The sequence below is a fragment of the Equus caballus genome, chromosome 18 (genome assembly GCF_041296265.1).
Source record: "Equus caballus isolate H_3958 breed thoroughbred chromosome 18, TB-T2T, whole genome shotgun sequence".
Lineage (NCBI taxonomy): Eukaryota > Metazoa > Chordata > Mammalia > Perissodactyla > Equidae > Equus > Equus caballus.
This window is the reverse complement of record NC_091701.1, coordinates 46,786,171-46,808,144: the sequence shown is the minus strand read 5'-3', so window position 1 is coordinate 46,808,144 and position 21,974 is coordinate 46,786,171. Positions and strand designations below refer to the sequence as shown.

General features: G+C 33.5%; 1 protein-coding gene across 8 annotated transcripts in view; it reads left to right on the top strand.

Moving 5' to 3' along the window:
* SCN1A (sodium voltage-gated channel alpha subunit 1) overlaps positions 1-21,974 on the top strand; it is a 147,588-nt gene that overhangs the window by 112,518 nt on the left and 13,096 nt on the right. For all 8 annotated transcript variants that reach the window (XM_023623071.2, XM_070241983.1, XM_070241985.1 and 5 more), the window contains exons 18-22: positions 7,652-7,772; positions 9,643-9,797; positions 11,326-11,499; positions 14,024-14,146; positions 21,163-21,444. In XM_023623071.2, the coding sequence (XP_023478839.1) occupies positions 7,652-7,772; positions 9,643-9,797; positions 11,326-11,499; positions 14,024-14,146; positions 21,163-21,444 (855 nt within the window). The remainder of the gene's footprint in view (positions 1-7,651; positions 7,773-9,642; positions 9,798-11,325; positions 11,500-14,023; positions 14,147-21,162; positions 21,445-21,974) is intronic.

The following is a 21,974-nucleotide window of genomic DNA, read 5'->3' as shown; positions in this document are numbered from 1 at the left end:
AGAAATGTTGCATAAACCCACCGAGGAGGAAAAATGCTCTTACCGTCAGGGTCGTAGTGATTAAGTGGTTATTGAATGCTCTAGTGTACAAGGTAAAGTGATTGCTTCAGACACTGTGAGGTCCTTGCATTCTCTCGGCTCATTTATTGAGTCAGCCCTCCAAAAAATACGTAGACAGTGCAAGTCAGTGTAGAATTTAGCTATTGAGAGCCAAGTGTGAAAATATACATATTTTCAAATAAACCAGCTCATTTGGAAATAGTGATTAGAGGTTGATTAATGGCTTAATAAATGTTAAAATGGATTTTTACAATAGTCTATTAATCTTGAAAACAGTGAGAACCAATTGCATTATTATGTGAATCGTGAATTTCAAAATAAAGTTAAATTTCAATTTAAGAACAAAAAAGGAAAAATTAATTACCCTTATTGGCTTTTAAATCCATAAAAGTACTTGTTTTTATTTCTTGTTTAACTAAAAAAGAATATTTTAGTCTTGCTGTTAACCAATTTCTTTAATACTTTATCTGAATTCATATCTCATGTACTAATACAGAAATGGACTCTATCCACACACCTAAAGATCTTTTTCTTCCCTTTTTGAGTAAGAGTGTTATTACCCCATTCAAATAAAGAACTCAGAATCACATCATCTTTGATTTCAACAATGAAAGATATAGGAATATATTGAGCAAAGGCAACAAAAGCAAAAATAACCAAGTGGGACTATATCAAACTAAAAAGCTTATGCACAGCAAAGGAAGCCATCAACAAAATGAAAAGGCAACCTCCCGAATGGGGGAAGATATTTGCAAATCATATATCTGATGAGGGGTTAATACCCTAAATGTATAAAGAACACATAAAACTCAATAGCAGAAGAACAAACAATGCAATTTAAAATGTGCATAAGAACTAAACCAACATTTTCCCAAAGAGGAAATACAGATGGCCAACAGGTACATGAAAAGATGCTCAACATCACTAATTATCAAGGAAATGCATATCAAAACCACAATGAGATATCATCTCACACCTATTAGAATGGCTATTATCAAAAAAGGCAAGCAATAACAAGTGTTGGCAAAGATGTGGAGAAAAGGGAACCCTTGTGCACTGGTGGTTAAAATGTAAATTTGTGCTGCCACTATGGAAAACAGTAGGGAAGTTCCTCAAAAAATTGAAAATAGAACTACCATATGGTCCAGCAATTCCACTTCTGGATATTTACCCAAAGAAAATGAAAAGACTAACTCGAAAAGATATGTACACCCCCATGTTCATTGCAGCATTGTTTACAATAGCTTAGATATGGAAAAAACCTAAGTGTCCATCGATGGATGAATGGATAAACTGTGGTGTATACATATACAATGGAATATTATTCAGCCATAAAAAAGAATGAAATCCTGCCATTTGCAACAACAGGAATTAACCTTGAGCATTTTGTTAAATGAAATAGTTCAGACAGAGGAAGACAAATATGATCTCACTTACATGTGGAATCTGAAAAAAGAACAAAAAAGAGACGAGGGGTGGATGGGTGAGCAAAATGGGCAAAGGGGGTCAAAAGATACAAACTCCAGCTATAAAATAAGTAATACCTGGGAAAATACTGTACAGCATGGCGACTATAGTTAATAATACTGTACTGCATATTTGAAGGTTTTTAAGAGACTAAATCGCAAAAGTTCTCATCACAAGAAAAAAAAATTTGTAACTATGCGTGGTGATGGTTGTTAACTAGATTTATTGTAGTGATCTTTTCACAATATACACAAATATCAAATCAGTATGTTGTATACCTGAAACTAATATAATATTATATGTCAATTATACCTCAATAAAAAAAGAATATATTGATAAAAATATCTTTTTATGAAGGTTTTAATATAAGTGCTTTAGCCTGTCATGAAACAAAGAAAAATTAAATAAGGACACTGATAATTTGAATAATAAGATAAATATATTATGAATATATATTATCTTAAAAATTAAATTTACAGGTAATTCTTGTTTTAAAGTGCCCCTGGTTTATCTATATAAATTAATAGTACTACACTGGGTCTCAAAGTAAGCCTCAATAAATTAAAAATAGAAGACATCCTATAGGGTTATTTTCTGATCATAAGGCAGTTAAACTAGAAATTAATAGTAAATTGATAGAAAAAAATCCAACCACTTCAAAATAAACAAATGTCCTCCTAAACAAATATTGGGTTGAGGAGCAAATAAAATATATAAATAGATGTTTAGAAAATAAGAGTATTTTCTGTCAAATGCTATGGAATAGGACCAAGCAGTCACTGAATGTTTTAATATTAACAAGGATGATCAAGAAAGGATGAAAGAACCTGCAAAGAAATTAATTTGAGAAATTAGAAAAAGAACAGCAAAACAAAGCCCATATAAATAAAGAGAAATTACTAAGTCATCAATGTGGCAGATGATATTAGTATAGCAGGTGGTTCTTAGAAAAAAAAAAATCAATACAACACAGAAACTTTGGTGTGGTTGGCAGGCTCCCAAGATGACCCCAATGACTCTTTCCCTTGTATAATCCTTACCCCATGAGTGTGGCTGGAACCTGTGAACATGATGATTATGTTATGTTTATGGCAAAAGGGAGATTTTTGCTAGGTAAGCCTGACTTAATCAGAAGAACACTTTAAGAGAAGAGAGTTTTCTACTGCTGGTTACATAAGGCGAACTGAGAGAGAGATGCTCCAGCTGGGCTAGAAGAAAGCAAACACCATGTTATAAAATATGGGAGCTATGTGGCAAGGACCTGTGTTGGCCTCTGCTTACTGAGAATGGTCCAAGGCCATGAGCTAGCAGGAAAGCAGAGACTTCAGTCTTACAACTGCAAGGAAATGGACTCTGCCAACAACCAGAAAGCTTAGAAGAAGATCCTGAGCTTCAGATGAGAGCTGCATTTCTAGCCAGCACCCTGACTTCATCCCAGTGAGACCCAGAGCAGAGAATCCAGCTATGCAGTGCCAGACTTCTGACCTACAGAAACCATGAGATAATAAATTTGCGTTGTTTCAAGCTGCTAAGTTTGTGGTAATTTGTTATGCAGCAGTGGAAACCTAATACATTTGATAAATATTTCATGTTAAGAAAACTCAAATGATTTTCCATGAATAAAGAGTAATTACAATCTAATAACACTGACACTCTGGTAGAAAAATAGGCAAAAGACAGGGACAATTTACAGAAGAAAAAAATGTAATTGGAAGACAGACCTTAAGAATTATTAACCTTGATTGTAATAAAATAAATTAATATTAGAAGAACCATAAGGTACTTTGTACTTTTCATTTTGGCCAATAAAAAAGAGAAAAAAAAAACCACAAAGGAAAAGGAGAAAAAAGCCCGGATAAATAATGTGTTATGTTGATGAAGGGGTTCCATAAGACAGATATTTAACCCAAATCTCAGAATATAATATTTCCCAATAACTGTTGAGTGATTAAATGAATATTGCACATAGAGCTAGTAGAGATAGTAACTTAAAAGCCCAGCTATATGCAATGGTTTCTTTATTTCGAAGGTGGGAGTAGCTATTACTTTTGCTTCTCCCATCCTTGGCCAGAGATGATTGTGGGATTCTACTAGCCATGGACCCGGCACCTATAACTCAGCCTGTGCACAGCCAGTAGCCACACCCACCCTGAGTTCTTGTTGCTTTTCTCTTCCTGAGGCCAGGTTCTAGAGTCCTGAAGTCTAGATCTCTACAGGACATAGGTTGGAAACCTCTCCTCTCCAATAATGACAGATACGCATCTTTCATTGCAAGATGTATATTGAACATTTACAGAATTATTGACTGAGAATTTAACTGTACAGTTCATCATCTACAAAAACATTGCTTCTCTAAGGTCTGAAGTACATTAATAACTAAGCGTGTAGTATTTTTATGTAGTACTTATAAGAATTAAATGCTTGAGCTTCATCATGGTGTCTTTCTTGTTTTTACTTTTTATAAATTTTTTTGCTTGAGGAATATTTGCCTTGAGCTAACATCTGTGCCAACCTTCCTCTATTTTGTATGTGGGTCCCCACCACAGCATGGCCACTGACAAGTGCCATAGGTCCACACCTGGGAACCGAACCCAGGCCACCAAAATGGAGTGTGCCAAACTTAACCACTAGGCCACGGGGCTGGCCCCTCTTGTTTTTAATAGTTAACTATCTTATCTTTGAGTGAAAAGGTCTTGGCGCCTTTATTAATGTTTTTATGTATTTTAATCTATTTTTTATTTAATACATTTATTATTTATTTAATTAATTTTAAATTTATTTAGTAATGTTCTTTAGCACGTCAATCAAAACCCTTGTGGCCTCCCACGTATTGCCTAGGTGCACTTGAGCTCAGTCACTTCTGTATGTGTTTTACTTTTCTTTTTCACACAAATTCTTATGTATTGACATTACGTGTGAACTTATAGAAAAGCACTAACATCTGTCTCTGATTACCACAGTTTATCTAAAGCAGATTAACTGGCCTGACTCCACTTGCCTGTGGTTTGATCTTTCCAACATTCACTTGTCACTTTATCCGATATTAGTATGACTTGAAAGTTGGGGCAAGTTTCCCTCACTTAGTATGAGAATCAGGGTCTATCAAAGGGGTGAGCAATGATGTGGCTTATCAGCCTTCTTTTGCAAAATCTTGATTTAGGAAGTTATTTAAACCAGATATGAATACTATTTTTTTAAATCTAATTTGTAATCATGTCCCGTTCCTGAAAGGTGTTCAAACTCCTTCCAGCTCCCAAACATTAAGCTACTTCATTTTGAAAAATGACACATACTTACATTAAAAGGTCACTTTAGACCTCTTGTTCTAGCATGGGTTCATTGTTTGCAGTTCTGGATCCTGTCTTTAGCATGAGCCATACCTGTAATTGATCATTTATGATTCCAGTTTAGATTTTTTCAAAGAAGACAATGATTTTAAAGAATCTTGTGAAACAACCTGAATTTAGCATCCTTCCAGAAATTATATCCCCAAACTCATTTTTTTTTTTTACAATTATTCATGCTGAATTTTTCAAGTGTCTTTTTCATGTGTAAGTATATTTGTGGGGGATTTGCATTTATTAAGTTTATGCAATGATTTCAACCTAGTCTTTATGGATACAACTAACTTTCTTTTCAAACTCATTTTATCAAATTATGCAAGAGTAATTACATAATTACATTAATTTAAAATGGTGCTAATTGGTTTGAAAACAAACATAACTTACTCTTCGTAAGCACATAACTCGCCTGGTGGAAGCAGGAATGCACAGGTGTAATAGAGTGTAGCCAACCACCTGAGCAGTTCCAGCACATGAAGGGCATCAATCATTGTGTTTTACAGAGAAAATGCTGAGCATCATTAATTTGGTAAGTCAGTTGGAATGGAGGTGGGTTAGATAAAAAACAATATGTGCCCAAAGAGTCATGCAGGTAAAGTGGTGAATGGAGTTTAGATGAGAGAGTAATTCTTATCCTTCCACCACGATGGGCAAAAATAACCACCGTGAACACAAGCCGGAGAACTTTAAGAAGTTCACCTTGACTAAAGCACAGCTTCTGTGGAGAATAAATTTGGGACATTTGGTTGGAAAGCTAAGTTGGAGATAAAAGCTTCATTTGGTAATAACAACTCAAACAGAGGTATTTGTTCATTCACTGTTTATTGGGCAACTAAGCTAAGGCAGGCTTTGTGGTCCACAAAGGTCTAAATTACATGAGGCTAGAATGAGGGTGATCATTATTATTTATAGCTCTCCAAAGGAGAGGTGACAAGAGTGAACAGAAAGTTCGTAGGAATTTGGAAGATGAGACTAAAAGAAGAGATATTTCAAAAGTAGAATTAAATAAATTTGACTTTTGGTTACTGCCAATATTTGAAATGAATAAGAGTGAACAAAAAGATTTTGAGTCCGGGTGCTGAAAGAATTATGTTTCAAACAACCCAAATCAGGAATCTGGTTAACAGAGTAGGTTTAGGATAGGGGGAAAAAAAAAAAGGTCGTGACTTTAATTGAGAGCACATCGAGTTTGAGTGACCTTAGGCACACTTTTACTTTCCTACAGTAGTTCAGGCAAACCATGGAATAGATTTATATTGCTTAAGAAATGTTTAGAAATTAATTTGTAAACATCTAGAGGATCTCTTGTCTATACCTGGGAACTTTCCAAGAGCTGATCTTCCATTTGAATACTAACAATGGACATTTAATCATCTTTTATATCACGTTAAAACTTGCAAAATGTCGATTGACTCCCAGCTGTATGCGTTAAAGGGGAGCTATACTTAGAATTATAGTTAGTAACTGGTAACATATTATGAAGTTAGGTTATTTATATAACAAGAATAGCTAATTTTCAAGAATATTCCTAAGACTAAAGTTGGATATATTGGCAATAGTACTTTCATCTGGAGAAAGTCTGACCCAGTAAGACCTGGAGTAACTTTATACTGAAAAAAGATAATTTATTTTATCCTCATCCAGGCAAGACACATAAGAGGAGGATATTTAGGGAGGCAATCACTAGGCATAAAATAAAATTAATTTTATGTTATTTTAGGTTCATATCTTTTTGCCTTAGTACTCACAGTTGCTCATTGGAAAACTGAAATCTAGGTGACTAATAATGATATTTAGTAATGGATACAAAGTTTGATATGGAGCCTGATATTTGCACTATATGTGAAGAACAAATAAGCAAATGCTGGATTTGTTCTAAATTTTTAAAGACTTTGCAACTAGTACATTTTAAAAATTTCCCTGTGAGTTAAAGTAATACTATACCAAAGGGTTTTATTATTGCTTGCAGTTAAGTTACTATTATGACATTTGCTTTATAACAAATATATAATTAGTTTGGCAGAATTGCTGTAAACAAAAATTAGATAGAAATCCTATCTACAGCTACCAAAAAGAAGCTTATTGCAGCTGATGAAATAATGTCTACGCAGATACTGAATATTTGTATCACAAACTTCCATTATTGGTTTGTGGTGTGAACAGATGTCTTTGTTTTTGTTTTTCAAAAAATTGAATTGTAGATTCTCTTCGTCCGTTAGACATCTTGATATTTTTTCTATGGATTATTTTCACTTTTAAGTTGATGGAAGAATTCTAAGTCAGTGAGTACACTGTTTCTTTTGTTTCAGAAACAGTATGGTTGCCCAGAAGACAGAGCATGGGCTTTGGACTCAGCAATAATTCTCTCAAATCTTGGCTTTCTCACTTACTGGTTATAGGACGTTAGGCAGGTTCCTTAGCCTGTGTGAGCCTTAGTTTCATCATCTTTAGACTGAGAACAATTGCACTAACTTTCCCTCCCTCTGCGGCTTCTCTAACTGATAGGGCAGTGGTTTCCATAGTACATGTTTCTGAGGGCCATTTGTAACTGCTTAACACAGCAATCTGATTTTACACTTAGACTGTGAATTATGGTAAAGGAGTTAACAAAGATGATTTCCTCAGTGCCTCTTCCTTTTCAATCTCTCTTTTGCTCTGAACTTAAAATCTCTTCACTTCAAGGAGAATCCAAAAGCAGTTCGTGGTACTTACCCGTTCTTGCTAAGCTATTTATTAGTTACCCAAATGAAAGTGATTGACGTGTTATGTCCATCTCACTGCAGAAACTTAATGAAAGCAGCAGCTCATCTGAAGGCAGCACTGTAGACATTGGCGCGCCTGCAGAAGAACAGCCTGTAGTGGAACCTGAGGAAACCCTTGAACCCGAAGCATGTTTCACTGAAGGTAACTGACGTGACCTTCATGTTAATCTTCCATTGACAGAGTGCAGTTTTTTAAATTGCAGATCACCTGTAATAGAGTAGAGCTTTGCAGCAGATGTATTTCAGTTACCTCTAACATGCTAACAGATTTCAAATCTACTGTTATGTTTTGCTTATCTCTGCCCATTATGTGTAAAGGATCATGAGCATGCAGAAAAAATATTTTAATGTCATCAAAACTGTTGACTAATTTATATTTTTTAAAATAAAATGGTGATTTCACAATAAGTTGGCGTCTTAAACACTAGTCAAAATTTTCATACACAGAATTTGCCTTAAAAATAACTTTACAACTGTTAAAATTAGAGGAGTTGCAAATGCTAAACTGTGTTTTTTAACAAAATCATCATTTTCCAATGCTTGTTGGATGAAACAGGAAATAAGCAATGCCCGATTCCTGAACACTATCTAGTTTAGCCTTGTACAACATGGACAATAGATCTAAGACCTTTGTTCTCCCCATGACTAATATTTCTGATGGTTTGATTTTCTTGGGAATTTGAATTTTGAAAATATGAATATATTTGCATGTTCTATGTTTAGTGATCTCTTCCTCATGCCTGCTATATATTATCTCCTATGTAAGTTGTATACATCACTCAAAGTCACTCTCAAAGCTGCTTTTATCTGACCACGGTGGAAAAGAGCTTCCTATTCCTCTGAACAGCTATAATAAACATATTCATTTAATTTACCTGATAGCTAATCATATATTATGAGAGCTCTTCTCTTTCTCCTTTGAACTATTACATGTATTTTTACTGTCTTCCTCCCTTCCTCACTTCCTTCCTCACTTCTTCCGTTTCCTTTCCTTTCTCCCAGCACACTTGACTTTTTTTTTTCCTCCTTGAGGCAGGGTTCTGTGTTTATATCTTTTCTTGAAAACCAGAATGTAAAGTTCTTGGGAGCAAGGTCCATGTTCCGTACCTTTTTTTCCTTTTTGTCTTTTTTTTTTTGTATCCTCCATGGTGCTTACAAAGGTCCTCACAGATGTCTGTTGATTTACTCCTGATGTTAGAGTCAGTGAAATCAGCGTAAGGAAGACAGTAACAAATCAAAGCAGGGCCATGCAAATCACTTTCTAGTGGACTAAATTAATTCTGAAAATCATATACTTTTCTAGATAGTATAGTAATATACTATCTAAAGAAAACCTAAATAGTGATAAACCCAGCATTGTTGGGAGAAATCTATATTATTACCCTTTATCCTCTTTAAAAGGGAAGTTTTCTGTTTATTATTAATTTCCATCTTTTTTTTTCTTAAAGATTGGCACCTGAGCTAACACCTGTTGCCAATCTTCTTTTTTTTCTTCTTCTTCTTCTCCCCAAAGTCCGCCCGGTACATAGTTGTATATTCTAGTTGTAAGTCCTTCTGGTTCTGCTACATGGGATGCCACCTCAGCATGGCTTGATGAGCCGTGCTAGGTGCATGCCCAGGATACCAACCGACAAAGCCCTGGGCCGCTGAAGCAGAGCACGTGAACTTAACCGCTCAGCCATAGGGCCAGCCCCTAATTTCTGTCTTGAAGTCCTTTTGTAGAGTGACTTGAGCAGAGTGCAGTAGGATGATATAGTACAAGGCAAAACTACTTTACATTCATTTGTACTTTACAAAGTTCTTTCTTGCACAATAACACTTGAGGCAGAAAAAGCAGATATCATTAGCCGAGGAACCACTTACGAATGTGCTCTTAGTACTCTAGGCTTAGAGAGTTATCCTAGCAAGACACAAATGGCAATAGTGATAAGAAGGCGAATCAGGGACAGGCCAAGGATATTATTGAAGCAGCAGTTCTTTTATCAACTCCTATTTGAATGTTGTACTTGCAGGCTGTGTACAAAGATTCAAATGCTGTCAAATCAGCGTGGAAGAAGGGAGAGGAAAACAATGGTGGAACCTGAGAAGAACGTGTTTCCGAATAGTTGAACATAATTGGTTTGAGACCTTCATTGTTTTCATGATTCTGCTTAGTAGTGGTGCTCTGGTGAGTGAATAATAAGCAAAAGCGCTATGGTACCAAGTTTTAGAATGATCTAATACTGATGACCTTTTAATCCTTTCTGTTTTATTGTCTTAGTATCCAGTGCATTTTTAATTATCTTCCTTCATATCTTCCAATCTATAGACTTAATGTATAACTATGCATTTCTGGATTTACTTTTACTGTGTGTACATACATTTCTAATGATCTATTTATTAATTTTTGCTTATTATTAAGTAACAGAAAATTTGTCCCCCCAGTTTATTCATTATAACCAAAGAATACAAATATTCAATTACTTCAATTTTAATAAGAAAATAAACATGGCAACTACAATGTAGTTAATGGAAGTCCTGTGATTGGGAGTATATAACCTTTAAGTTCTAATGAATTTTGTTTCTAATGGTATTATTATTATCTCTTTATGGACAGCCAGTAAGTCCTTAGGGACCACTTCTCTGTCCCTTTTGAATTGTGTTTATTATTCTTATACTGCTCAGGAAACAATGAGTATTGGTAACAATAAGTACTGGGCAGCATGCCCAAGTGATTCATTTAAGGATTGGTTTCTCTTTATATGAAGGTGTTCATTTCATCTGAATCAATTTATATTTATGTGAAAATCATTTCCAAAAATATAAAGTATAACATATAGATAGCATTTTAGAAAAACACTCTTACAAACGGAATACTTAAGCCATAAGATAGAAGATAGATAGATAGATAGGTAGATAGATAGAGAAAGATGATAGGGCTTTCCTGATTGAAACACAATCACTTAAGTTTTTTAACCTAAATTTATAATTTGAACACAGGCCTATATTTTCCTGCATATTTTTCTGATGAGAGAAATTTTCTTTACATGCCATTTTAGACAAGAAATAATCTTTTACCATTTAAGTGAACATGAGACTTAGATATAAAATATCAAGAGAGTTTCATATTAGAAGAATACATATTTTGGTCTAAATGAGAAGAAATTTATCTTACCATCATTGTCACACCATATCTGCTGAGAAATACAAACTGTCAACAAAATGAAGGAGAAAAAAGGGGACAAATAAACCCAACTATGTAGTAAAATTGGTCAATATAATGATCAATTACGATTTCTGCTTTACGAAAATATAAGCCTTCACTTTTTATTTCTTCAGCCTCTTTTCTATGGCAAAAAAGCCAACAGGAGAAAGAAAAGAAATGAAACAAAAGGAATAAATAACTTCAGGTTGGGGTAGCAGCATCAGGATATGACATCAAGCAATATTTCCTAAACAAGTCAAATTAATTCATTAGAATTTTACCTTTACTTCTTTCTTCTGGCTATAATATCAGTGGGGAGTATAACTTTTCCCATGATTCATTAAGAGACCTTTGAGAGGAAAAACACCTAGCAATAGCTACTGTTCCTCTGCCCTCCTATTCCAATGACATGTCATGTATATATATATATATACTATGTATATATCTCAGAAAAAATAGCTTATATAGTATAATAGTTTTAGAAAACTAAAATGTATAACTTTTTTTATAGGCATTTGAAGATATATATATCGATCAGCGAAAGACAATTAAGACAATGTTGGAATATGCTGACAAGGTTTTCACCTACATTTTCATTCTGGAAATGCTTCTTAAATGGGTGGCATATGGCTATCAAACATATTTCACCAATGCCTGGTGTTGGCTGGACTTCTTAATTGTTGATGTAAGTATCCTCCGTATCTTTGTCTTCCATTCAAGGTAGTTTGTTTTATCTATATACTAATTCTAAAACAGTGAATCTCAGGGCGCTATGTTGTGTTGACAGGATATACTACTTAATAGACACTAAACTAATTTACTGAATTTGGGTAAGAAATAGGCTAATTTAGTACTGATTTAGCACTGGGGGCAGGGATGAGATTTATGGTGGTTATCTAGGACAAAAATCTGGAAAAGAAACACATCAGCAGTTCGCGGGAAAGTGGTGAAATAGACTGTATTGCTTAAATTAGTTATATTGTGACTTGCACAAAGTCAAGTTTGAATCCGAGCGCCACCAGTGATTGGTCGTGTGCCACTGAGTAAGTTACCTGGCTCCTGACTGTAAAATGATGATATTATTTTGCACAATGTTAAAGGCAATCAGTAAATAGTGCCGATGGTGTGAGCTCCTGTCAATTTTTAAAAATTGTCCTGATCTACTCAAAGTTTTTAAAGGATAGGTTTAAAGCGTAGATTAGGTCCCGTATAGGAAGTAAGATGGACACAGTGTAGGGGACAACTCTTCTTCATGCAGTAACAGGAGTTCCTAGAATGTAGCCTAGGATTGCAGCAAGCCATAGTGTACCAAACAGCCCACAGAATTTGTATACCCAAGGATTAATACTTCATCCACCCTCAAACAAGAGGCTGCCTTCGAAATTTGTTAAAAATCATGTTTCATGTTATCAATTTGGCATCATTTCGGCTATAGAAGTGTGTCCAAACTATCACAGACTTCATAGCCAACAGCTTTATCCCTCAAAGCTAGTAATCCCAGAGAACTTTGCAGATTTCTTGTGGAAAGTATTTCTAGAGCTAAGAGTCATGCATACATCATATCTCCTTAATTCTGAACAAAGGCAAAGCCAGAGCTATTTACAAAGCTTAATGATATTACAATGAAACGAGTGACTTGAGAGAAATCTCAAAAGAATAATTGCTTGATAATATCATAAAGAGAAAAAGTTTCTAATATTGAGATTTCAAGCGTTGGAAGTTATATCATATTTCAACTCTTCATAAATTCTCACACTAGATTTTAAATCTAAATATAATTTAACCCTTTTGGAACTCTCTGAGCTTTGCTTTTTCCTATTATGCTTATTATATGTCTGAACTTTTTAGTGGAAGAATTTTACTTGTTATTACAAGTTGGTTTTTAATAGCCATTTCTGAAATATTTGAGGATAATAATTCTATCAAGAATTTTGTAGTTTTCCAATAATAGTCCTTTTATTTTTCAATGTTCTATTTTAATTATTTCATAAGGATCAATGCTTCACTCTAAAAAAAGGCAAAAGAAATTAGAGTGTCTCAAATAATGTAAAAAGTATATTAAATATAAGGAAACTAAATACACTTAAAAATAGAAAATTTTGCAAAAACAGTGTCCAATGTATTTGGAACTGTCCAATATTAGCCACTTTCAAACCCAAGAAGTTATAACTCTGCTTGGAGAAGGAGTCTTGGTAAATTCTTTGTTTAAAGAATTAGATGGCTAACATTTTTATTTCTTAGTCATTGTGTATTTCATACAAATGACGAAAGTTCATTGATTTATTTACTAAATTCAAATGAAGTACATTCATTGAAAAACTTGAAGGAGTTTCATGATTGAATTACTTTTTAAGTTACATTATTTACATAGGAGTAAACTTTAGACAAGTAAAAACACAAGGTACGAGCAAGACAAACAAAAAAATCACCTTTGAAAAATCAACTTCAAAACTCATGTGATTTAGCATCAAATATAATCAGTTGAACATACCAACACAGGATAGAGACTTGCTCTTCTTGTTTCTTCCTGATACAATTTTATTACTAGCCAGAGGCTAAGTCCTAAATTCAGCAGAAACTTAATAAAATAAAGAAAGGATAACCAATGACATTTTCTTACACTTGGATTTCTTTCTTTTAAATATTAATTTTTATTTAGCTTTTTTTTTTTTTGCTGAGGAAGATTTGCCCTGAGGAAACATCTGTTGCCAATCTTCCCCCCTTTTTTCCCCTCCCCAAAAGCCAGTGCATGGTTGTATATTCTGGTTCTAAAAGTCCTACTAGTTATTTTGTGTGAGCTGCTGCCACAGCATGGCTGCTGACAGATGAGTGGTGTGGTTCCATGACTGGGAACCGAACCCAGGCCACCGAAGCACTGAGAGTGCCAAACTTTAACCACCAGACCATCAGGGCTGGCTCTATTTAGTTTTTTAAATTAAATAAATTACTTTCATAATAAATTAAATTAATAATTACATAATATTTAAGGTTTTTTAATTCAACTAGCTTTTAATTAACATCTTGAAAGCCACTTTTTTGTATCAAACTGAAATATTTCCTTAAAATTTTAAAAAGTTTACTGAAAATATTCAGCCATTCATCTTCTGAATAATTATAAGCAAAAATTGTATTTATTGTATTCCATAGTAACTACAGATTGAGTGACAATGATTCTATTCATTTATTTGTTTGTTTGTTTTTTGGTGCAGGTCTCACTGGTCAGTTTAACAGCGAATGCCTTGGGTTACTCCGAACTCGGTGCCATCAAATCTCTCAGGACATTAAGAGCTCTGAGACCTCTAAGAGCCTTATCACGATTTGAAGGGATGAGGGTAAGGAAAATGAAAGAACCCAAAGTATTGCATATAGCCAAAATTAAATTAAATTAAATTATTTTTAAAAACATGCATGCAAAAGGAATGGCAAATCCTTGCAAAATTGCTACTTTATCTTTTTATCTGTTGCATATTTACTTCTAGGTGATATGCAAGAGAACTTAGGCCTCCCTTGAAATGATATAATATCATTTATCTGCTGTGCTCATTCAAATGACTTTGTTTCCTAATTCATCTTGGGAGTTTCCTTACAAACCTGTATACAAAAACGCAGATGCACTGTTAAAGTTGTACATATAAAGATATGATAATAATCAACTAAAGTGACTTCTACATCATGTGCTTCTCATTTGTGATGATCTAAACTGTATTTCACAAGTTTTATTGAAAATGATATGAATCACATATGTGCCTAAGTATAAGTGTAAAGGAAAAAATTAAAAATTGTCAAAATTTTGTCTGTATAGTGCCAAAGCTTGCGTTATTTGACTATATTCAAGAGTAGCTTTTAAATATTGACTGAATTTTAAACTTTTTTAAAAAGTTATGTCTAATGTAGCCTCAGTTTGTAACTGCATTAATCTTCTTAATTTATATAAATTGTTAATACTAACAAAGATTTTATAAATGCACACAATTTTTCATGACAATTAAGTAAAACATTTATAACATAATGAACAGAAAATGTAATTTTGACTCATTACCATAGATGATTCATAAATTAACTATAACTTAATTCTCATTTCTCAGAGTAACATAAAATTTTATATTACTCCTTTTAAGGAAATATTAAACCTATGATTCAGACAGATTAGAAATTTTGCCATTCTTGACTTATTGTTTCCCATCTTTTTTAAAAGCATGAAACATTAATATATAAGATGTATAACATAAAAAATTAGTTCTGTTTTTCAAAAAATTAAATTTTCTTTTACCAAAACAAAGCTGCTGAATTCAGTATGATTCCAATAGGAAAACGGCTCTTTTGCTTCTAAGGTTTAGTTATGTTTATAGAAACTAAGCTGTATTGTAGACTTCCATTTCATTTTCCAGGTTGTTGATAGCCTTATATATTCTTTCTAAAATGAAATTTATTATAAATGTCATTTTTTAAGAATATAAGACTTGTCTTCCATTTCCCTAATATACAAAAAAAACTTTTCCTCTTTAGAAACCATTTAACACAATATAATACAGTCTTATTTTACTTCTCACAGAGATCCTCTCATTTTTACTAAAATGTGAGTGGAAATTCTTTCCAGCATATGTAAAAATTAAGTCTATTTTCCAATTGAAATATTGCTTTCTTTTGTTTCAGACTGGCAGTGTCAGTTCTGGAGAAAAATATTTTTATATCTTCTACTTGAAAACATGTCACCTGAATCAAATTAATATGTTTAAAAGTCTTCTGAAATCTGAACAAAATAATGGAAGCTGTTATAAACATTTCAGACTTGACCTTTAGGAAGTTTACTAAATCCATGAGTCAAATGGCCAGATTTTTTTCACATTTAGCCTTTATTTCCATGGCAATGTTGGCCCTGTGGGTCTACCTTTAATTTTTATGGAAATAACCTTATCTATAATTTTTGCTCAATAAAGCTTTTTATATTATATGAAGAGGTTAATTTTTGGAATTTGAAGTTTTAAAAACAAAAACTCCTTATACATGCCAATAGGAGATGAACTAATCATTTAAATTATCAGATTTATGAATATGGTTCCTTACTTTGTAATAACAGCATATACACAAACCTAAAATGACTGATCATTCCATTGTGTATTTGGCATTGTAGAGACAAAATAACCTGATGATTGATTCTATTTTTTGTGTTTCTAGTGTTTGGATTTTTTGACTTTGTAAAAAAATATAATCATGGATGATGGTCAGGATGGAGTATATAATAATGAGGATTATAATTGGAAAGTGAGATTTGAGTATATTCAGAAACTCTCATTTTATTCTTTTCTGTAGCAGCATAAAATCACAATAGCTGTATCAAAGCGTAAATCAGGCATTCATTTTATTTTTGTTGTTTTATCACTTTTTCAAAGCATGTGCTTTTACGCAACATTACCAAATAAAGCATGTTGTACAGTGCTTGATAAGAAGTTAGAAAGCAATAAACAAATTATCATCACGTTGCATTTTATGTTTTGCATGTTTTATGCACATTTCTGGCTGACAGCTTTTAAACATTTATTGTATTTCAAATTTCCAGTCCAAATTTTTCAACTTGTAAAATTGAACTGAGTGAATTGATGTCATGAATATCTAGAGTAAAATAAAATTTGTACTTAAATTTGTGTTTTTAATTTCCTAATCTAGGGAATCTTAAATACTTTCTTTTTCAAAAGAACTCAAGTCTTGGTTGATAGGGAGACAGAGAACATCATATACAAAAGTTAACACCAAATGTTCTGTCATATCAGATTTCTAACTAATAACAAACTATATATTTCTATTTTATATAGGATAATCTTGCTCCAACTTGGATGGGGTGGAGCGCTGGTTCCTCCCCTCAGCCCTTTATTATGGGTACTGTATTACCCCTTTTGCTACCTTTCATCCTTTCACTGTGACTTTGTGTAGTGGGATGAGGGAGGGGTGGGGAAGGGTACCATTCCACCACAGTAGGGAAAATATAGTATTTATATTCTAATCCCCTATTTTGAATTGTCTTAAATTTTCTTTTGAGAAAAATACCTCTGTGAATTCACCCTCTGTGGATTTGAACTCCAACTGTTGATATCTTTATTAAGTTTCACTGAATATGGTTTAGTTATTTGTATATTGAGTTATCCATTTATTAGGAGGTTATCTGATTGGTGAGGGTGGGGGACCCGGTTTAGAATGATCGTGTGAAAATTTTAACTTGTCAAATTGATGATGCTGTTTGAGGCATAAAACCCTTGCCAATTTTCTACATTGCTCTGGGTCCTGACAATTGCCATGGAGGTATGGGCAGTTGATTTGTGAGCAGGTGATAGGATACAATATTCCAGGTTTCATAAGACTGATATTGATTGTGTAACCATTCTCATTCTTTATTAAGTAAAAGTTTATAGGGATTATTTTCAAAATGTAACAAGGCAAAAATATATTGAGTTGAGTAAGCACTCGTGATTTGTGTTTTAAATGGAAAAAAGTTAATATAAAAGGATCCACTTATTTGAATTATACAGACAAGAATACCCACCTAGAAATAAAACAAAAACATCTTGTCATGTGTATTAAGATAGAATTTAATGCATAAGGTCACTTCCTAGAATAAGTCAATCTCAACTAACTTTTTAGGATCTTAGAAGTTATCACAGTGAAAACAAATAAAAATAAATCTACATTTTGTTTATTCTTGAAGTTTAGGAATAATATGCAAGAAGGAAAGTTTTTATTTTTGAGGGAGAGAAAAAGTTGGAATTTTTTTAGATAATTGATGCATCGTATCTTTCAAAAATAATTACCTTAATTAAACCCCACAAGACAAATGTAGTCATTAGAGTAAAAAAAGATTCTATTCTTCTTCATACTTAAAAATGTGTGATTTCTACTTTGCCTACTTCTGATTTTTATCCATATAGTTTTTTTGTTTTGATTAGAGAAGCATTAGAATCCATGAGTACTATTGATTTGAAATTCAAAGACAATTCTTTCAAGCAAGAGGACATTTCTGCCTGTATCAAAATTCCTAGCATTAATTTGCATATTTACTTGTCAATCTTTGTTTTGTGTTGATTTAATCAAAATGCAGATAATGAACCGGAGGCAGGAAGAGTTTCTATAAGTTTGGGTTGTGCTAGAATAGAGAAATTCTATTTGATGATATTTTGCAAAACATTTGTTGAGAAGAAGCAACCTCTAGCATTAATTTATTAAGATAGTTTGTTTCTTAGACATCTCCTTTTCTGCAGCCTGAAAGCTCAATGTGTTCTTTTCAATTTATTCAAGCCAGTTCTGCCTGGTGCCTCCACCAGGCGGGAACTAATTATTGCAGTTCCCTAGAGCCTGAAAAGAGTTAATACATCTCCCTCGGGGCTGGACCAATGAAAGGCCTGAGGCTCTTGGGAAAAGACAATTCTTTCTCTGATCCTTCATTGTCTAACTTAATGAAGTTTTAAATATGAATGGACCTTTGTATAGTAAATTCCCCAATGCTATGCAGAATGTTTTCTAAGATATAGTTCTTTTATCTTCATAAAAATTAACTTTTTCTCTGGGCCAAATGTACGCCAACATTGCAAATTATGTCCTAAAAGGCAGAGGGCTTGCTTGCATCATGAATTCCAGAGTTAATTTTAATGCAAAACTAGTCCACAGTTTCAAAGTAAACTTGTCAGACTTATTAGCTAACCCTCCAATTTTTTTGTTGTGCCCAGTTCTTTATTCTCATCCCATATCCAGAAATAACATTTAAAAATTATGCTTTGATCAATAAATGCTAAGTTAATCTTTACTTCATCCATTCATTCAACCAACCATTTTTGTATTCCTATATTCAAAGCACTCTGTTATTTTCCTGTATTCAAGGCACTCAAGGCCTTGAAGGATCCACAAATATATTTTTGCATCTTAAATATAAAAAAGAAAAAGCCCATCATCTGTCAGGATTACAGGAATGCAATTAACTCTAATACAGAGCAAGATGGGTACCAGATAAGTGGGAGCAACTCTAAGAAGAGTAAGTAAGGTAGAGTGGAAGGAGCACTAGACGCTATTTTAGTCTACTGTCTGAACTTAACCTGTCTTAGCCCTAGTTTTCCCATTTGCCAGATGAGAACACAATACTAAATTATCTCTGTGGTCCTGTCCAGTACTGGAATTCTGATTCTTGAGTTCAAAAAAGGAATCACTCATCTTTATTTTGGAGGCTAAACTGGGGGGTGAAGTTGGGCTCCATGAAAGAAATGCTGCTGGAACTAAAGTTCGTGACAAGAAAGACTATTTCAGAAAGGAAGGTATTGGACAAGGAGTTTCAAAAGAAGTGGCATCTCAATTCTCTGATAATTATATTAGCACATGGTAATTACATTAGTTGAGTTGGCAGAAAGGGTAGGTGGCTAGGGAAGTTGAAACTAGAAATGTAGATTGTGGAGGGATTTGAATATCAAGATTAAGGAAAATATTTGATAATCAGTGGGGAGCCGTTAAGCACTTTTAAAGTGAGAGTTGGGGAAAATTAATTCATCTTACATGGATCAAAAGAAGAAGAAAATTAGAAGACTCTGACCATAGTACAAGTATGAACTAACAGAGGCCAGACCTAGGGTGGTGACCGGGAAAATGGAAAAGAAGTGACAGATATGAGAAAGTTTTTGAAGAAAGAAGTGTGAGACCTACAGATTGATGTGAAAAGAAATTCAAGAAATAGGTATAGGTAACCAGTGTTCTGCTCATGCTCTAAATTGGACGTTGTAGGTAAAAATGTACATTTTAACATGAGCTCTGTGTATACGCAATAGAAATAGTTTCTTCATCTGGATGGTGGGCAAAATATTCAGAAAAGAAGGGAAATAAATAATAACTTGATTTCAGCTTTTGAATTTTGAATCCAAGAGAAATCTAAGTGTATCCACACATTTAAAATGAAGTATAAAATAAGGACTATTCAATCAATTGCATTAATGCAGACAGCCAAATGAGATGAGGTAAGGTGCAATGGGTCAGCTTGGTAGGCTCTATAGACCACATCATTGGAATCTGCCTGGATAATGCAATCGACTTCATTTTCCCATGCTCATTTCCCCACCTCTATCATTAGTGGTTTTATTTTTTCCTTTGGCCTACTTATCACACTGTTTTGTAATCCTAGAAGGCCTAGAGTTTTTTACAGACTATAAACAGGGCTCAGGAGCATAAGGAATTGGCTCATGGGTTTGTTTTTTCAGACAGGCAGTCAAAAAGCTTTGTTCTAAAAATACACTGGCATCAAATGGCAGATAGAAGATATTTTGATGGTTGTTGTTTACTTTGGATCAGATTGTCCAGAATAATAGAAATACATGGGTAGAAATAACTTAGCTATTAATGTTCAAGTCTGAGGCGTCATCTGCCACTTAGGAGCATTTTAGGGCCTGTCTTTATCTTCCCTCTTAGCTACTCACATGCAGCTCCATGCGAACTGTGGAGGAGGGGGCAAGGACAGCCATCCCTACAGTGTTGCCGAATATGAAAACTCAGATTTTAAATGTGTGATCCAGAAATAAAGATAAGAGGGGAAAAAACATGCTTCTATAGAAAAAGAGTAGATAATTATTTGCACAAAACTTAATGTAATCACATCAGATTTGGGAACTATGTATGGCATCCCTCCTTTTCCTATTTTCCTAAGAAACTGATTTCTATTATGTTTCATTTAAAATAAGTTTATGGAATTAAACTCAGTAAATGAAACAACTGACATGACTGGAGCTTGAAATAAACGATGTGATGATCTAACGAAATACATAATGCTAAATTGTCTTGCTTCTTATGCAAAAATTATTATTAGTCATAGCAATGCATGAATAATTAAGGACAAAATTATATTAGGTATTTAATAATATTTTTATATTTATACATCTGAATTTTTAATTTATTAAAGTATATTGGTCAAATCAACTCATGTCCAAATATTTTAGTTTCATTCTTTAATATATTGCCTTTTTAAAATGAGTTGATCTCCTGTATTAGGATTTCCTACCTCTCTTTTCTCTAACAAACAACAAATATTCTGAATTCATCTGGCAGCAAATTCCTCTGATTTTGCTTTCCTTTAACCTTTCAGTACTTCCTCCTCTATTTTTACACTTTTTTTGTCTCTTTGTTATAGTGTCTATATTTGTTTCTCTAAATGTATTGCTTAAGAAAGAATGGATTTCATTTAAAATTTTTTTTCTACTTTGCTTTTAAGTATCCTAGAATAGTCTCTATGGTTTAAAAAAAATTAGAAAGACTAAAGATTACTAGGGGAATGTCTTTTCTTTTTTTAGCCAACAAGAATTCTGACTTTTCTTTTTTTCCATTTGTGTATTAGGTGGTTGTGAATGCCCTTTTAGGAGCAATTCCATCCATCATGAATGTGCTTCTGGTTTGTCTTATATTCTGGCTAATTTTCAGCATCATGGGTGTAAATTTGTTTGCTGGCAAATTCTACCACTGTATTAACACCACAACTGGTGACAGGTTTGAAATCGAGGAAGTGAATAATCATTCTGATTGCCTAAAACTAATAGAAAGAAATGAGACTGCTCGGTGGAAAAATGTGAAAGTAAACTTCGATAACGTAGGATTTGGGTATCTCTCTTTGCTTCAAGTTGTAAGTAAATACTCTTTTCTCTGAAATCTGTTTATTGTTTGGAATAATAACAAAGTAACGACATACGTCTGAGTCACTAAGAAGAAAGTTTAGTTATGAAGAAGAATGTTTATAACTATTTCTTTTATTCTAATTTTAATTTATTAGCGCAAGTGTATGAGCCCAGAGGGGTGGAAACTTCAGTACATTTAAGCAGTGCAGACATGGTCGATAGTGACCAGGTATTCCAGTTCTTTCCAAAGGTCTTTTTCTCTTTCTTCGCCTATGAACAAGTTGATTGATAAATCAATAGTTTGCTGTTAGTTTTTCTATTGCAATGGGAAAGTTTGTTTCACTGATGGATCACCCTCCCGAAAACACATGCTTAACACATATGACTGCATTGGGACTAATTGATGGGCCTTAACTGCTCCTGAACTGTATGACTTGGATTGAAGATTGAGGAAGGACATTTAGGTTTTAGGATTAGATCCTCATAGTGAAACAGAAATAATATGGGATGGTACCTGGACACAGAAATGAGACACAAG